We start from the raw sequence: 19818 nt of genomic DNA, 5'->3' as shown, positions 1-19818 counted from the left end.
AGGAAGAGCCAGCAACCACCCTCCCACAGGAAGAGCCAGCAAGCACCGTCCCACAACAGGAAGAGCCAGCAAGCACCGTCCCACCACAGGAAGAGCCAGCAAGCACCGCCCCACAACAGGAAGAGCCAGCAAGCACCGCCCCATCACAGGAAGAGCCAGCAAGCACCGCCCCACAGGAAGAGCCAGCAAGCACCGTCCCACAACAGGAAGAGCCAGCAAGCACTGTCCCACCACAGGAAGAGCCAGCAAGCACCGCCCCACCACAGGAAGAGCCAGCAAGCGCCGTCCCACAACAGGAAGAGCCAGCAAGCACCGTCCCACCACAGGAAGAGCCAGCAAGCGCCGCCCCACCACAGGAAGAGCCAGCAAGCGCCGCCCCACCACAGGAAGAGCCAGCAAGCACCGCCCCACCACAGGAAGAGCCAGCAAGCGCCGCCCCACCACAGGAAGAGCCAGCAAGCACCGCCCCACCACAAGAAGAGCCAGCAAGCACCGCCCCACAGGAAGAGCCAGCAAGCGCCGCCCCACAACAGGAAGAGCCAGCAAGCACCGTCCCACCACAGGAAGAGCCAGCAAGCACCGCCCCACCACAGGAAAAGCCAGCAACCACCCTCCCACAGGAAGAGCCAGCAAGCGCCGTCCCACAACAGGAAGAGCCAGCAAGCGCCGCCCCACCACAGGAAGAGCCAGCAAGCGCCGTCCCACCACAGGAAGAGCCAGCAAGCGCCGCCCCACCACAGGAAGAGCCAGCAAGAGCCGTCCCACCACAGGAAGAGCCAGCAAGCGCCGCCCCACCACAGGAAGAGCCAGCAAGCGTCGTCCCACCACAGGAAGAGCCAGCAAGCACCGCCCCACCACAGGAAGAGCCAGCAAGCACCGTCCCACCACAGGAAGAGCCAGCAAGCACCGTCCCACAACAGGAAGAGCCAGCAAGCGCCGTCCCACAACAGGAAGAGCCAGCAAGCACCGCCCCACAGGAAGAGCCAGCAAGCGCCGTCCCACAACAGGAAGAGCCAGCAAGCACCGTCCCACCACAGGAAGAGCCAGCAAGCACCGCCCCACCACAGGAAAAGCCAGCAACCACCCTCCCACAGGAAGAGCCAGCAAGCGCTGTCCCACAACAGGAAGAGCCAGCAAGCACCGTCCCACCACAGGAAGAGCCAGCAAGCGCCGCCCCACCACAGGAAGAGCCAGCAAGCGCCGTCCCACCACAGGAAGAGCCAGCAAGCGCCGCCCCACCACAGGAAGAGCCAGCAAGCGCCGCCCCACCACAGGAAGAGCCAGCAAGCGCCGCCCCACCACAGGAAGAGCCAGCAAGCGCCGCCCCACCACAGGAAGAGCCAGCAAGCGCCGTCCCACAACAGGAAGAGCCAGCAAGCACCGCCCCACCACAGGAAGAGCCAGCAAGCACCGCCCCACCACAGGAAGAGCCAGCAAGCGCCGCCCCACAACAGGAAGAGCCAGCAAGCGCCGCCCCACCACAGGAAGAGCCAGCAAGCGCCGTCCCACCACAGGAAGAGCCAGCAAGCACCGTCCCACCACAGGAAGAGCCAGCAAGCGCCGTCCCACAACAGGAAGAGCCAGCAAGCACCGTCCCACCACAGGAAGAGCCAGCAAGCACCGCCCCACAACAGGAAGAGCCAGCAAGCACCGCCCCATCACAGGAAGAGCCAGCAAGCACCGCCCCACAGGAAGAGCCAGCAAGCACCGTCCCACAACAGGAAGAGCCAGCAAGCACTGTCCCACAACAGGAAGAGCCAGCAAGCGCCGTCCCACAACAGGAAGAGCCAGCAACCGCCCTCCCACAGGAAGAGCCAGCAAGCGCCGTCCCACAACAGGAAGAGCCAGCAACCACCCTCCCACAGGAAGAGCCAGCAAGCGCCGTCCCACAACAGGAAGAGCCAGCAACCGCCCTCCCACAGGAAGAGCCAGCAAGCACCGTCCCACCACAGGAAGAGCCAGCAAGCGCCGCCCCACAACAGGAAGAGCCAGCAACCGCCGTCCCACAACAGGAGGAGCCAGCAAGCACCGTCCCACCACAGGAAGAGCCAGCAAGCACCGCCCCACAACAGGAAGAGCAAGCAAGCACCGCCCCACAACAGGAAGAGCCAGCAAGCACCGTCCCACAACAGGAAGAGCCAGCAAGCACCGTCCCACAACAGGATGAGCCAGCAAGCGCCGCCCCACCACAGGAAGAGCCAGCAAGCGCCGCCCCACAACAGGAAGAGCCAGCAAGCACCGTCCCACCACAGGAAGAGCCAGCAAGCACCGTCCCACCACAGGAAGAGCCAGCAAGCACCGCCCCACAACAGGAAGAGCCAGCAAGCACCGCCCCACAACAGGAAGAGCCAGCAAGCACCGCCCCACAACAGGAAGAGCCAGCAAGCACCGCCCCACAACAGGAAGAGCCAGCAAGCACCGCCCCACAACAGGAAGAGCCAGCAAGCACCGCCCCACAACAGGAAGAGCCAGCAAGCACCGCCCCACAACAGGAAGAGCCAGCAAGCACCGCCCCATCACAGGAAGAGCCAGCAAGCACCGCCCCACAGGAAGAGCCAGCAAGCACCGCCCCACAGGAAGAGCCAGCAAGCACCGTCCCACAACAGGAAGAGCCAGCAAGCGCCGTCCCACAACAGGAAGAGCCAGCAAGCGCCGCCCCACCACAGGAAGAGCCAGCAAGCTCCGCCCCACCACAGGAAGAGCCAGCAAGCACCGCCCCATCACAGGAAGAGCCAGCAAGCACCGCCCCACAGGAAGAGCCAGCAAGCGCCGTCCCACCACAGGAAGAGCCAGCAAGCACCGTCCCACCACAGGAAGAGCCAGCAACCGCCCTCCCACAGGAAGAGCCAGCAAGCGCCGTCCCACAGGAAGAGCCAGCAAGCACCGTCCCACAACAGGAAGAGCCAGCAACCACCCTCCCACAGGAAGAGCCAGCAAGCGCCGTCCCACAACAGGAAGAGCCAGCAACCGCCCTCCCACAGGAAGAGCCAGCAAGCACCGTCCCACCACAGGAAGAGCCAGCAAGCGCCGCCCCACAACAGGAAGAGCCAGCAACCGCCGTCCCACAACAGGAGGAGCCAGCAAGCACCGTCCCACCACAGGAAGAGCCAGCAAGCACCGCCCCACAACAGGAAGAGCCAGCAAGCACCGCCCCACAACAGGAAGAGCCAGCAAGCACCGCCCCACAACAGGAAGAGCCAGCAAGCACCGCCCCACAACAGGAAGAGCCAGCAAGCACCGCCCCACAACAGGAAGAGCCAGCAAGCACCGCCCCACAACAGGAAGAGCCAGCAAGCACCGCCCCACAACAGGAAGAGCCAGCAAGCACCGCCCCATCACAGGAAGAGCCAGCAAGCACCGCCCCACAGGAAGAGCCAGCAAGCACCGTCCCACAACAGGAAGAGCCAGCAACCGCCGTCCCACAACAGGAAGAGCCAGCAACCGCCCTCCCACAGGAAGAGCCAGCAAGCGCCGTCCCACAACAGGAAGAGGCAGCAACCACCCTCCCACAGGAAGAGCCAGCAAGCGCCGTCCCACAACAGGAAGAGCCAGCAACCGCCCTCCCACAGGAAGAGCCAGCAAGCACCGTCCCACCACAGGAAGAGCCAGCAAGCGCCGCCCCACAACAGGAAGAGCCAGCAACCGCCGTCCCACAACAGGAGGAGCCAGCAAGCACCGTCCCACCACAGGAAGAGCCAGCAAGCACCGCCCCACAACAGGAAGAGCCAGCAAGCACCGCCCCACAACAGGAAGAGCCAGCAAGCACCGTCCCACAACAGGAAGAGCCAGCAAGCACCCTTCCACAGGAAAACTAATAGGCCACCATGCCACAGGAAGACCACAGGAACAGGCAAATAGGATAAGAAATAGGAAATTACCTCTTGCGTAAAATAATCTTGTACTCCAGGTTGCGGAGGCTGGTCACCGACACGTAGGGCAGCTCAAACTCCTGCAGCTTCCGAACAACTATAAGAAGTCAAACCCAAAGAAAAAATACAATGTATGCTGGAGCAAACCAGGTGTGTGCAATTCCTGTTACATTATACACAGACACACACTCAGGCATACATTATACACCGACACGCACTCAGGCATACATTATACACAGACACACACTCAGGCATACATTATACACAGACACACACTCAGGCATACATTATACACAGACACACACTCAGGCATACATTATACACAGACACACACTCAGGCATACATTATACACAGACACGCAGTCAGGCGTACATTATACACAGACACACACTCAGGCGTACATTATACACAGACACACACTCCATGTCAGGAGTACATTATACACAGACACACACTCAGGAGTACATCATACACAGACACACACTCAGGCATACATTATACACAGACACACACTCAGGCATACATTATACACAGACACACACTCAGGCATACATTATACACAGACACGCAGTCAGGCATACATTATACACAGACACACACTCAGGCATACATTATACACAGACACACACTCAGGCATACATTATACACAGACACACACTCAGGCGTACATTATACACCGACACGCAGTCAGGCATACATTATACACAGACACACACTCAGGCATACATTATACACAGACACACACTCAGGCATACATTATACACAGACACACACTCAGGCATACATTATACACAGACACACACTCAGGCATACATTATACACAGACACGCAGTCAGGCGTACATTATACACAGACACACACTCAGGCGTACATTATACACAGACACACACTCAGGCATACATTATACACAGACACACACTCAGGCGTACATTATACACAGACACACACTCAGGCATACATTATACACAGACACACACTCAGGCATACATTATACACAGACACACACTCAGGCATACATTATACACAGACACACACTCAGGCATACATTATACACAGACACACACTCAGGCGTACATTATACACAGACACACACTCAGGCGTACATTATACACCGACACGCAGTCAGGCATACATTATACACCGACACGCAGTCAGGCGTACATTATACACAGACACACACTCAGGCATACATTATACACCGACACGCAGTCAGGCATACATTATACACAGACACGAGTCAGGCATACATTATACACAGACACACACTCAGGCATACATTATACACAGACACACACTCAGGCATACATTATACACAGACACACACTCAGGCATACATTATACACAGACACACACTCAGGCATACATTATACACAGACACACACTCAGGCGTACATTATACACAGACACACACTCAGGCATACATTATACACCGACACACACTCAGGCATACATTATACACAGACACGAGTCAGGCATACATTATACACAGACACACACTCAGGCGTACATTATACACAGACACACACTCAGGCATACATTATACACCGACACGCAGTCAGGCGTACATTATACACAGACACACACTCAGGCATACATTATACACCGACACGCAGTCAGGCATACATTATACACAGACACGAGTCAGGCATACATTATACACAGACACACACTCAGGCATACATTATACACAGACACACACTCAGGCATACATTATACACAGACACACACTCAGGCATACATTATACACAGACACACACTCAGGCATACATTATACACAGACACACACTCAGGCGTACATTATACACAGACACACACTCAGGCATACATTATACACCGACACACACTCAGGCATACATTATACACAGACACACACTCAGGCATACATTATACACAGACACACACTCAGGCGTACATTATACACAGACACACACTCAGGCGTACATTATACACAGACACACACTCAGGCATACATTATACACAGACACACACTCAGGCGTACATTATACACCGACACACACTCAGGCGTACATTATACACCGACACGCAGTCAGGCGTACATTATACACAGACACACACTCAGGCGTACATTATACACAGACACACACTCAGGCGTACATTATACACAGACACACACTCAGGCGTACATTATACACAGACACACACTCAGGCGTACATTATACACAGACACACACTCAGGCATACATTATACACAGACACACACTCAGGCATACATTATACACAGACACACACTCAGGCGTACATTATACACAGACACACACTCAGGCATACATTATACACAGACACACACTCAGGCATACATTATACACAGACACACACTCAGGCATACATTATACACAGACACACACTCAGGCATACATTATACACAGACACACACTCAGGCATATATTATACACAGACACACACTCAGGCATACATTATACACCGACACCCAGTCAGGCATACATTATACACAGACACGCAGTCAGGCATACATTATACACAGACACACACTACATGTCAGGAGTACATTATACACAGACACACACTACATGTCAGGAGTACATTATACACAGACACACACTCCATGTCAGGCGTACATTATACACAGACACACACTCAGGCATACATTATACACAGACACACACTCCATGTCAGGAGTACATTATACACAGACACACACTCAGGCATACATTATACACAGACACACACTCCATGTCAGGAGTACATTATACACAGACACACACTCAGGCATACATTATACACAGACACGCACTCAGGCATACATTATACACAGACACACACTCCATGTCAGGAGTACATTATACACAGACACACACTCAGGCATACATTATACACAGACACGCACTCAGGCATACATTATACACAGACACGCACTCAGGCATACATTATACACAGACACACACTCAGGCGTACATTATACACAGACACACACTCCATGTCAGGAGTACATTATACACAGACACACACTCAGGCATACATTATACACCGACACGCACTCAGGCATACATTATACACAGACACACACTCAGGCATACATTATACACAGACACACACTCCATGTCAGGAGTACATTATACACAGACACACACTCAGGCATACATTATACACCGACACGCACTCAGGCATACATTATACACAGACACACACTCAGGCATACATTATACACAGACACACACTCAGGCGTACATTATACACCGACACGCAGTCAGGCGTACATTATACACCGACACGCAGTCAGGCGTACATTATACACAGACACACACTCAGGCATACATTATACACAGACACACACTCAGGCATACATTATACACAGACACACACTCAGGCGTACATTATACACCGACACACACTCAGATGTACATTATACACCGACACACACTCAGGCGTACATTATACACCGACACGCAGTCAGGCGTACATTATACACAGACACACACTCAGGCGTACATTATACACAGACACACACTCAGGCGTACATTATACACAGACACACACTCAGGCGTACATTATACACAGACACACACTCAGGCGTACATTATACACAGACACACACTCAGGCATACATTATACACAGACACACACTCAGGCGTACATTATACACAGACACACACTCAGGCGTACATTATACACAGACACACACTCAGGCGTACATTATACACAGACACACACTCAGGCGTACATTATACACAGACACACACTCAGGCATACATTATACACCGACACACACTCAGGCATTCATTATACACCGACACGCAGTCAGGCATACATTATACACCGACACGCAGTCAGGCATACATTATACACAGACACACACTCAGGCATACATTATACACCGACACGCAGTCAGGAGTACATTATACACAGACACACACTCAGGCGTACATTATACACAGACACACACTCAGGCGTACATTATACACAGACACACACTCAGGCGTACATTATACACAGACACACACTCAGGCATACATTATACACCGACACACACTCAGGCATACATTATACACAGACACGCACTCAGGCATACATTATACACAGACACACACTCCATGTCAGGAGTACATTATACACAGACACACACTCAGGCATACATTATACACAGACACGCACTCAGGCATACATTATACACAGACACGCACTCAGGCATACATTATACACAGACACACACTCAGGCGTACATTATACACAGACACACACTCCATGTCAGGAGTACATTATACACAGACACACACTCAGGCATACATTATACACCGACACGCACTCAGGCATACATTATACACAGACACACACTCAGGCATACATTATACACAGACACACACTCCATGTCAGGAGTACATTATACACAGACACACACTCAGGCATACATTATACACCGACACGCACTCAGGCATACATTATACACAGACACACACTCAGGCGTACATTATACACAGACACACACTCAGGCATACATTATACACAGACACACACTCAGGCATACATTATACACAGACACACACTCAGGCATACATTATACACAGACACACACTCAGGCGTACATTATACACAGACACACACTCAGGCGTACATTATACACAGACACACACTCAGGCATACATTATACACAGACACACACTCAGGCGTACATTATACACAGACACACACTCAGGCATACATTATACACAGACACACACTCAGGCATACATTATACACCGACACACACTCAGGCATACATTATACACCGACACGCAGTCAGGCATACATTATACACCGACACGCAGTCAGGCATACATTATACACAGACACACACTCAGGCATACATTATACACAGACACACACTCAGGCGTACATTATACACAGACACACACTCAGGCGTACATTATACACAGACACACACTCAGGCATACATTATACACAGACACACACTCAGGCATACATTATACACAGACACACACTCCATGTCAGGAGTACATTATACACAGACACACACTCAGGCATACATTATACACAGACACGCACTCAGGCATACATTATACACAGACACACACTCAGGCGTACATTATACACAGACACACACTCCATGTCAGGAGTACATTATACACAGACACACACTCAGGCATACATTATACACCGACACGCACTCAGGCATACATTATACACAGACACACACTCAGGCATACATTATACACAGACACACACTCAGGCATACATTATACACAGACACACACTCAGGCATACATTATACACAGACACACACTCCATGTCAGGAGTACATTATACACAGACACACACTCAGGCATACATTATACACCGACACGCACTCAGGCATACATTATACACAGACACACACTCAGGCATACATTATACACAGACACACACTCAGGCGTACATTATACACCGACACGCAGTCAGGCGTACATTATACACCGACACGCAGTCAGGCGTACATTATACACAGACACACACTCAGGCATACATTATACACAGACACACACTCAGGCGTACATTATACACCGACACACACTCAGGCGTACATTATACACCGACACACACTCAGGCGTACATTATACACCGACACGCAGTCAGGCGTACATTATACACAGACACACACTCAGGCGTACATTATACACAGACACACACTCAGGCATACATTATACACAGACACACACTCAGGCATACATTATACACAGACACACACTCAGGCATACATTATACACAGACACACACTCAGGCATACATTATACACAGACACACACTCAGGCATACATTATACACAGACACACACTCAGGCGTACATTATACACAGACACACACTCAGGCATACATTATACACAGACACACACTCAGGCATACATTATACACAGACACACACTCAGGCGTACATTATACACCGACACGCAGTCAGGCGTACATTATACACCGACACGCAGTCAGGCGTACATTATACACAGACACACACTCAGGCATACATTATACACAGACACACACTCAGGCGTACATTATACACCGACACACACTCAGGCGTACATTATACACCGACACACACTCAGGCGTACATTATACACCGACACGCAGTCAGGCGTACATTATACACAGACACACACTCAGGCGTACATTATACACAGACACACACTCAGGCATACATTATACACAGACACACACTCAGGCATACATTATACACAGACACACACTCAGGCATACATTATACACAGACACACACTCCATGTCAGGAGTACATTATACACAGACACACACTCAGGCATACATTATACACAGACACACACTCAGGCATACATTATACACAGACACACACTCCATGTCAGGTGTACATTATACACAGACACACACTCAGGCATACATTATACACAGACACACACTCAGGCATACATTATACACCGACACGCACTCAGGCATACATTATACACAGACACACACTCAGGCATACATTATACACAGACACACACTCAGGCATACATTATACACAGACACACACTCCATGTCAGGTGTACATTATACACAGACACACACTCAGGCATACATTATACACAGACACACACTCAGGCATACATTATACACCGACACGCACTCAGGCATACATTATACACAGACACACACTCAGGCATACATTATACACAGACACACACTCAGGCATACATTATACACAGACACACACTCCATGTCAGGAGTACATTATACACAGACACACACTCAGGCATACATTATACACAGACACACACTCAGGCATACATTATACACAGACACACACTCAGGCGTACATTATACACCGACACGCAGTCAGGCGTACATTATACACAGACACACACTCAGGCATACATTATATACCGACACGCACTCAGGCATACATTATACACAGACACACACTCAGGCATACATTATACACAGACACACACTCAGGCATACATTATACACAGACACACACTCAGGCATACATTATACACAGACACACACTCAGGCGTACATTATACACAGACACACACTCAGGCGTACATTATACACAGACACACACTCAGGCATACATTATACACAGACACACACTCAGGCGTACATTATACACAGACACACACTCAGGCATACATTATACACAGACACACACTCAGGCATACATTATACACCGACACACACTCAGGCATACATTATACACCGACACGCAGTCAGGCATACATTATACACCGACACGCAGTCAGGCATACATTATACACAGACACACACTCAGGCATACATTATACACAGACACACACTCAGGCGTACATTATACACAGACACACACTCAGGCGTACATTATACACAGACACACACTCAGGCATACATTATACACAGACACACACTCAGGCATACATTATACACAGACACACACTCAGGCATACATTATACACAGACACACACTCCATGTCAGGAGTACATTATACACAGACACACACTCAGGCATACATTATACACAGACACACACTCAGGCATACATTATACACAGACACACACTCAGGCGTACATTATACACCGACACGCAGTCAGGCGTACATTATACACAGACACACACTCAGGCATACATTATACACCGACACGCACTCAGGCATACATTATACACAGACACACACTCAGGCATACATTATACACAGACACACACTCAGGCATACATTATACACAGACACACACTCAGGCATACATTATACACAGACACACACTCAGGCGTACATTATACACAGACACACACTCAGGCGTACATTATACACAGACACACACTCAGGCATACATTATACACAGACACACACTCAGGCGTACATTATACACAGACACACACTCAGGCATACATTATACACAGACACACACTCAGGCATACATTATACACCGACACACACTCAGGCATACATTATACACCGACACGCAGTCAGGCATACATTATACACCGACACGCAGTCAGGCATACATTATACACAGACACACACTCAGGCATACATTATACACAGACACACACTCAGGCGTACATTATACACAGACACACACTCAGGCGTACATTATACACAGACACACACTCAGGCATACATTATACACAGACACACACTCAGGCATCCATTATACACAGACACACACTCCATGTCAGGAGTACATTATACACAGACACACACTCAGGCATACATTATACACAGACACGCACTCAGGCATACATTATACACAGACACACACTCAGGCGTACATTATACACAGACACACACTCCATGTCAGGAGTACATTATACACAGACACACACTCAGGCATACATTATACACCGACACGCACTCAGGCATACATTATACACAGACACACACTCAGGCATACATTATACACAGACACACACTCAGGCATACATTATACACAGACACACACTCAGGCATACATTATACACAGACACACACTCAGGCATCCATTATACACAGACACACACTCCATGTCAGGAGTACATTATACACAGACACACACTCAGGCATACATTATACACAGACACGCACTCAGGCATACATTATACACAGACACACACTCAGGCGTACATTATACACAGACACACACTCCATGTCAGGAGTACATTATACACAGACACACACTCAGGCATACATTATACACCGACACGCACTCAGGCATACATTATACACAGACACACACTCAGGCATACATTATACACAGACACACACTCAGGCATACATTATACACAGACACACACTCCATGTCAGGAGTACATTATACACAGACACACACTCAGGCATACATTATACACCGACACGCACTCAGGCATACATTATACACAGACACACACTCAGGCATACATTATACACAGACACACACTCAGGCGTACATTATACACCGACACGCAGTCAGGCGTACATTATACACCGACACGCAGTCAGGCGTACATTATACACAGACACACACTCAGGCATACATTATACACAGACACACACTCAGGCGTACATTATACACCGACACACACTCAGGCGTACATTATACACCGACACACACTCAGGCGTACATTATACACCGACACGCAGTCAGGCGTACATTATACACAGACACACACTCAGGCGTACATTATACACAGACACACACTCAGGCATACATTATACACAGACACACACTCAGGCATACATTATACACAGACACACACTCAGGCATACATTATACACAGACACACACTCCATGTCAGGAGTACATTATACACAGACACACACTCAGGCATACATTATACACAGACACACACTCAGGCATACATTATACACAGACACACACTCCATGTCAGGTGTACATTATACACAGACACACACTCAGGCATACATTATACACAGACACACACTCCATGTCAGGAGTACATTATACACAGACACACACTCAGGCATACATTATACACCGACACGCACTCAGGCATACATTATACACAGACACACACTCAGGCATACATTATACACAGACACACACTCAGGCGTACATTATACACCGACACGCAGTCAGGCGTACATTATACACAGACACACACTCAGGCATACATTATACACCGACACGCACTCAGGCATACATTATACACAGACACACACTCAGGCATACATTATACACAGACACACACTCCATGTCAGGAGTACATTATACACAGACACACACTCAGGCATACATTATACACAGACACACACTCCATGTCAGGAGTACATTATACACAGACACACACTCAGGCATACATTATACACAGACACGCACTCAGGCATACATTATACACAGACACACACTCCATGTCAGGAGTACATTATACACAGACACACACTCAGGCATACATTATACACAGACACGCACTCAGGCATACATTATACACAGACACGCACTCAGGCATACATTATACACAGACACACACTCAGGCGTACATTATACACAGACACACACTCCATGTCAGGAGTACATTATACACAGACACACACTCAGGCATACATTATACACCGACACGCACTCAGGCATACATTATACACAGACACACACTCAGGCATACATTATACACAGACACACACTCAGGCATACATTATACACAGACACACACTCAGGCATACATTATACACAGACACACACTCCATGTCAGGAGTACATTATACACAGACACACACTCAGGCATACATTATACACCGACACGCACGCAGGCATACATTATACACAGACACACACTCAGGCATACATTATACACAGACACACACTCAGGCGTACATTATACACCGACACGCAGTCAGGCGTACATTATACACAGACACGCAGTCAGGCGTACATTATACACAGACACACACTCAGGCATACATTATACACAGACACACACTCAGGCGTACATTATACACCGACACACACTCAGGCGTACATTATACACCGACACACACTCAGGCGTACATTATACACCGACACGCAGTCAGGCGTACATTATACACAGACACACACTCAGGCGTACATTATACACAGACACACACTCAGGCGTACATTATACACAGACACACACTCAGGCGTACATTATACACAGACACACACTCAGGCGTACATTATACACAGACACACACTCAGGCATACATTATACACAGACACACACTCAGGCATACATTATACACAGACACACACTCAGGCATACATTATACACCGACACACACTCAGGCATACATTATACACCGACACGCAGTCAGGCATACATTATACACCGACACGCAGTCAGGCATACATTATACAGAGACACACACTCAGGCATACATTATACACAGACACACACTCAGGCGTACATTATACACAGACACACACTCAGGCGTACATTATACACAGACACACACTCAGGCATACATTATACACAGACACACACTCAGGCATACATTATACACAGACACACACTCCATGTCAGGAGTACATTATACACAGACACACACTCAGGCATACATTATACACAGACACGCACTCAGGCATACATTATACACAGACACACACTCAGGCGTACATTATACACAGACACACACTCCATGTCAGGAGTACATTATACACAGACACACACTCAGGCATACATTATACACCGACACGCACTCAGGCATACATTATACACAGACACACACTCAGGCATACATTATACACAGACACACACTCCATGTCAGGAGTACATTATACACAGACACACACTCAGGCATACATTATACACAGACACGCACTCAGGCATACATTATACACAGACACACACTCAGGCGTACATTATACACAGACACACACTCCATGTCAGGAGTACATTATACACAGACACACACTCAGGCATACATTATACACCGACACGCACTCAGGCATACATTATACACAGACACACACTCAGGCATACATTATACACAGACACACACTCAGGCATACATTATACACAGACACACACTCAGGCATACATTATACACAGACACACACTCCATGTCAGGAGTACATTATACACAGACACACACTCAGGCATACATTATACACCGACACGCACTCAGGCATACATTATACACAGACACACACTCAGGCATACATTATACACAGACACACACTCAGGCGTACATTATACACCGACACGCAGTCAGGCGTACATTATACACCGACACGCAGTCAGGCGTACATTATACACAGACACACACTCAGGCATACATTATACACAGACACACACTCAGGCGTACATTATACACCGACACACACTCAGGCGTACATTATACACCGACACACACTCAGGCGTACATTATACACCGACACGCAGTCAGGCGTACATTATACACAGACACACACTCAGGCGTACATTATACACAGACACACACTCAGGCATACATTATACACAGACACACACTCAGGCATACATTATACACAGACACACACTCAGGCGTACATTATACACAGACACACACTCAGGCGTACATTATACACAGACACACACTCAGGCGTACATTATACACAGACACACACTCAGGCATACATTATACACCGACACACACTCAGGCATACATTATACACCGACACACACTCAGGCATACATTATACACCGACACGCAGTCAGGCATACATTATACACCGACACGCAGTCAGGCATACATTATACACAGACACACACTCAGGCATACATTATACACCGACACGCACTCAGGCATACATTATACACAGACACACACTCAGGCATACATTATACACAGACACACACTCCATGTCAGGAGTACATTATACACAGACACACACTCAGGCATACATTATACACAGACACACACTCCATGTCAGGAGTACATTATACACAGACACACACTCAGGCATACATTATACACAGACACGCACTCAGGCATACATTATACACAGACACACACTCCATGTCAGGAGTACATTATACACAGACACACACTCAGGCATACATTATACACAGACACGCACTCAGGCATACATTATACACAGACACGCACTCAGGCATACATTATACACAGACACACACTCAGGCGTACATTATACACAGACACACACTCCATGTCAGGAGTACATTATACACAGACACACACTCAGGCATACATTATACACCGACACGCACTCAGGCATACATTATACACAGACACACACTCAGGCATACATTATACACAGACACACACTCAGGCATACATTATACACAGACACACACTCAGGCATACATTATACACAGACACACACTCCATGTCAGGAGTACATTATACACAGACACACACTCAGGCATACATTATACACCGACACGCACGCAGGCATACATTATACACAGACACACACTCAGGCATACATTATACACAGACACACACTCAGGCGTACATTATACACCGACACGCAGTCAGGCGTACATTATACACAGACACGCAGTCAGGCGTACATTATACACAGACACACACTCAGGCATACATTATACACAGACACACACTCAGGCGTACATTATACACCGACACACACTCAGGCGTACATTATACACCGACACACACTCAGGCGTACATTATACACCGACACGCAGTCAGGCGTACATTATACACAGACACACACTCAGGCGTACATTATACACAGACACACACTCAGGCGTACATTATACACAGACACACACTCAGGCGTACATTATACACAGACACACACTCAGGCGTACATTATACACAGACACACACTCAGGCATACATTATACACAGACACACACTCAGGCGTACATTATACACAGACACACACTCAGGCATACATTATACACCGACACACACTCAGGCATACATTATACACCGACACGCAGTCAGGCATACATTATACACCGACACGCAGTCAGGCATACATTATACACAGACACACACTCAGGCATACATTATACACCGACACGCAGTCAGGAGTACATTATACACAGACACACACTCAGGCGTACATTATACACAGACACACACTCAGGCGTACATTATACACAGACACACACTCAGGCGTACATTATACACAGACACACACTCAGGCGTACATTATACACAGACACACACTCAGGCATACATTATACACAGACACGCACTCAGGCGTACATTATACACAGACACACACTCAGGCATACATTATACACAGACACACACTCAGGCATACATTATACACAGACACACACTCAGGCATACATTATACACAGACACACACTCAGGCGTACATTATACACAGACACACACTCAGGCGTACATTATACACAGACACACACTCAGGCATACATTATACACAGACACACACTCAGGCGTACATTATACACAGACACACACTCAGGCATACATTATACACAGACACACACTCAGGCATACATTATACACCGACACACACTCAGGCATACATTATACACCGACACGCAGTCAGGCATACATTATACACCGACACGCAGTCAGGCATACATTATACAGAGACACACACTCAGGCATACATTATACACAGACACACACTCAGGCGTACATTATACACAGACACACACTCAGGCGTACATTATACACAGACACACACTCAGGCATACATTATACACAGACACACACTCAGGCATACATTATACACAGACACACACTCCATGTCAGGAGTACATTATACACAGACACACACTCAGGCATACATTATACACAGACACGCACTCAGGCATACATTATACACAGACACACACTCAGGCGTACATTATACACAGACACACACTCCATGTCAGGAGTACATTATACACAGACACACACTCAGGCATACATTATACACCGACACGCACTCAGGCATACATTATACACAGACACACACTCAGGCATACATTATACACAGACACACACTCCATGTCAGGAGTACATTATACACAGACACACACTCAGGCATACATTATACACAGACACGCACTCAGGCATACATTATACACAGACACACACTCAGGCGTACATTATACACAGACACACACTCCATGTCAGGAGTACATTATACACAGACACACACTCAGGCATACATTATACACCGACACGCACTCAGGCATACATTATACACAGACACACACTCAGGCATACATTATACACAGACACACACTCAGGCATACATTATACACAGACACACACTCAGGCATACATTATACACAGACACACACTCCATGTCAGGAGTACATTATACACAGACACACACTCAGGCATACATTATACACCGACACGCACTCAGGCATACATTATACACAGACACACACTCAGGCATACATTATACACAGACACACACTCAGGCGTACATTATACACCGACACGCAGTCAGGCGTACATTATACACCGACACGCAGTCAGGCGTACATTATACACAGACACACACTCAGGCATACATTATACACAGACACACACTCAGGCGTACATTATACACCGACACACACTCAGGCGTACATTATACACCGACACACACTCAGGCGTACATTATACACCGACACGCAGTCAGGCGTACATTATACACAGACACACACTCAGGCGTACATTATACACAGACACACACTCAGGCATACATTATACACAGACACACACTCAGGCATACATTATACACAGACACACACTCAGGCGTACATTATACACAGACACACACTCAGGCGTACATTATACACAGACACACACTCAGGCGTACATTATACACAGACACACACTCAGGCATACATTATACACCGACACACACTCAGGCATACATTATACACCGACACACACTCAGGCATACATTATACACCGACACGCAGTCAGGCATACATTATACACCGACACGCAGTCAGGCATACATTATACACAGACACACACTCAGGCATACATTATACACCGACACGCAGTCAGGAGTACATTATACACAGACACACACTCAGGCGTACATTATACACAGACACACACTCAGGCGTACATTATACACAGACACACACTCAGGCATACATTATACACAGACACACACTCAGGCGTACATTATACACAGACACACACTCAGGCGTACATTATACACAGACACACACTCAGGCATACATTATACACAGACACACACTCAGGCATACATTATACACAGACACACACTCAGGCGTACATTATACACAGACACACACTCAGGCGTACATTATACACAGACACACACTCAGGCATACATTATACACAGACACACACTCAGGCGTACATTATACACAGACACACACTCAGGCATACATTATACACAGACACACACTCAGGCATACATTATACACAGACACACACTCAGGCGTACATTATACACAGACACACACTCAGGCATACATTATACACAGACACACACTCAGGCATACATTATACACAGACACACACTCAGGCATACATTATACACAGACACACACTCAGGCGTACATTATACACAGACACACACTCAGGCGTACATTATACACAGACACACAGTCAGGAGTACATTATACACAGACACACAGTCAGGAGTACATTATACACAGACACACTCCATGTCAGGCGTACATTA

At 47.9% G+C, this 19818-nt stretch overlaps 1 protein-coding gene across 2 annotated transcripts in view; it reads right to left on the bottom strand.

The window, feature by feature from the left end:
* SNX17 (sorting nexin 17) overlaps nucleotides 1–19818 on the bottom strand; it is an 89360-nt gene that overhangs the window by 35306 nt on the left and 34236 nt on the right. For both annotated transcript variants that reach the window (XM_068279792.1, XM_068279793.1), the window contains one exon: nucleotides 3879–3966. In XM_068279792.1, coding sequence (XP_068135893.1) covers nucleotides 3879–3966 — 88 coding nt within the window. The remainder of the gene's footprint in view (nucleotides 1–3878; nucleotides 3967–19818) is intronic.

Source organism: Hyperolius riggenbachi, chromosome 4 (genome assembly GCF_040937935.1).
Source record: "Hyperolius riggenbachi isolate aHypRig1 chromosome 4, aHypRig1.pri, whole genome shotgun sequence".
NCBI lineage: Eukaryota > Metazoa > Chordata > Amphibia > Anura > Hyperoliidae > Hyperolius > Hyperolius riggenbachi.
This window is presented reverse-complemented; position numbering and strand designations above follow the sequence as displayed.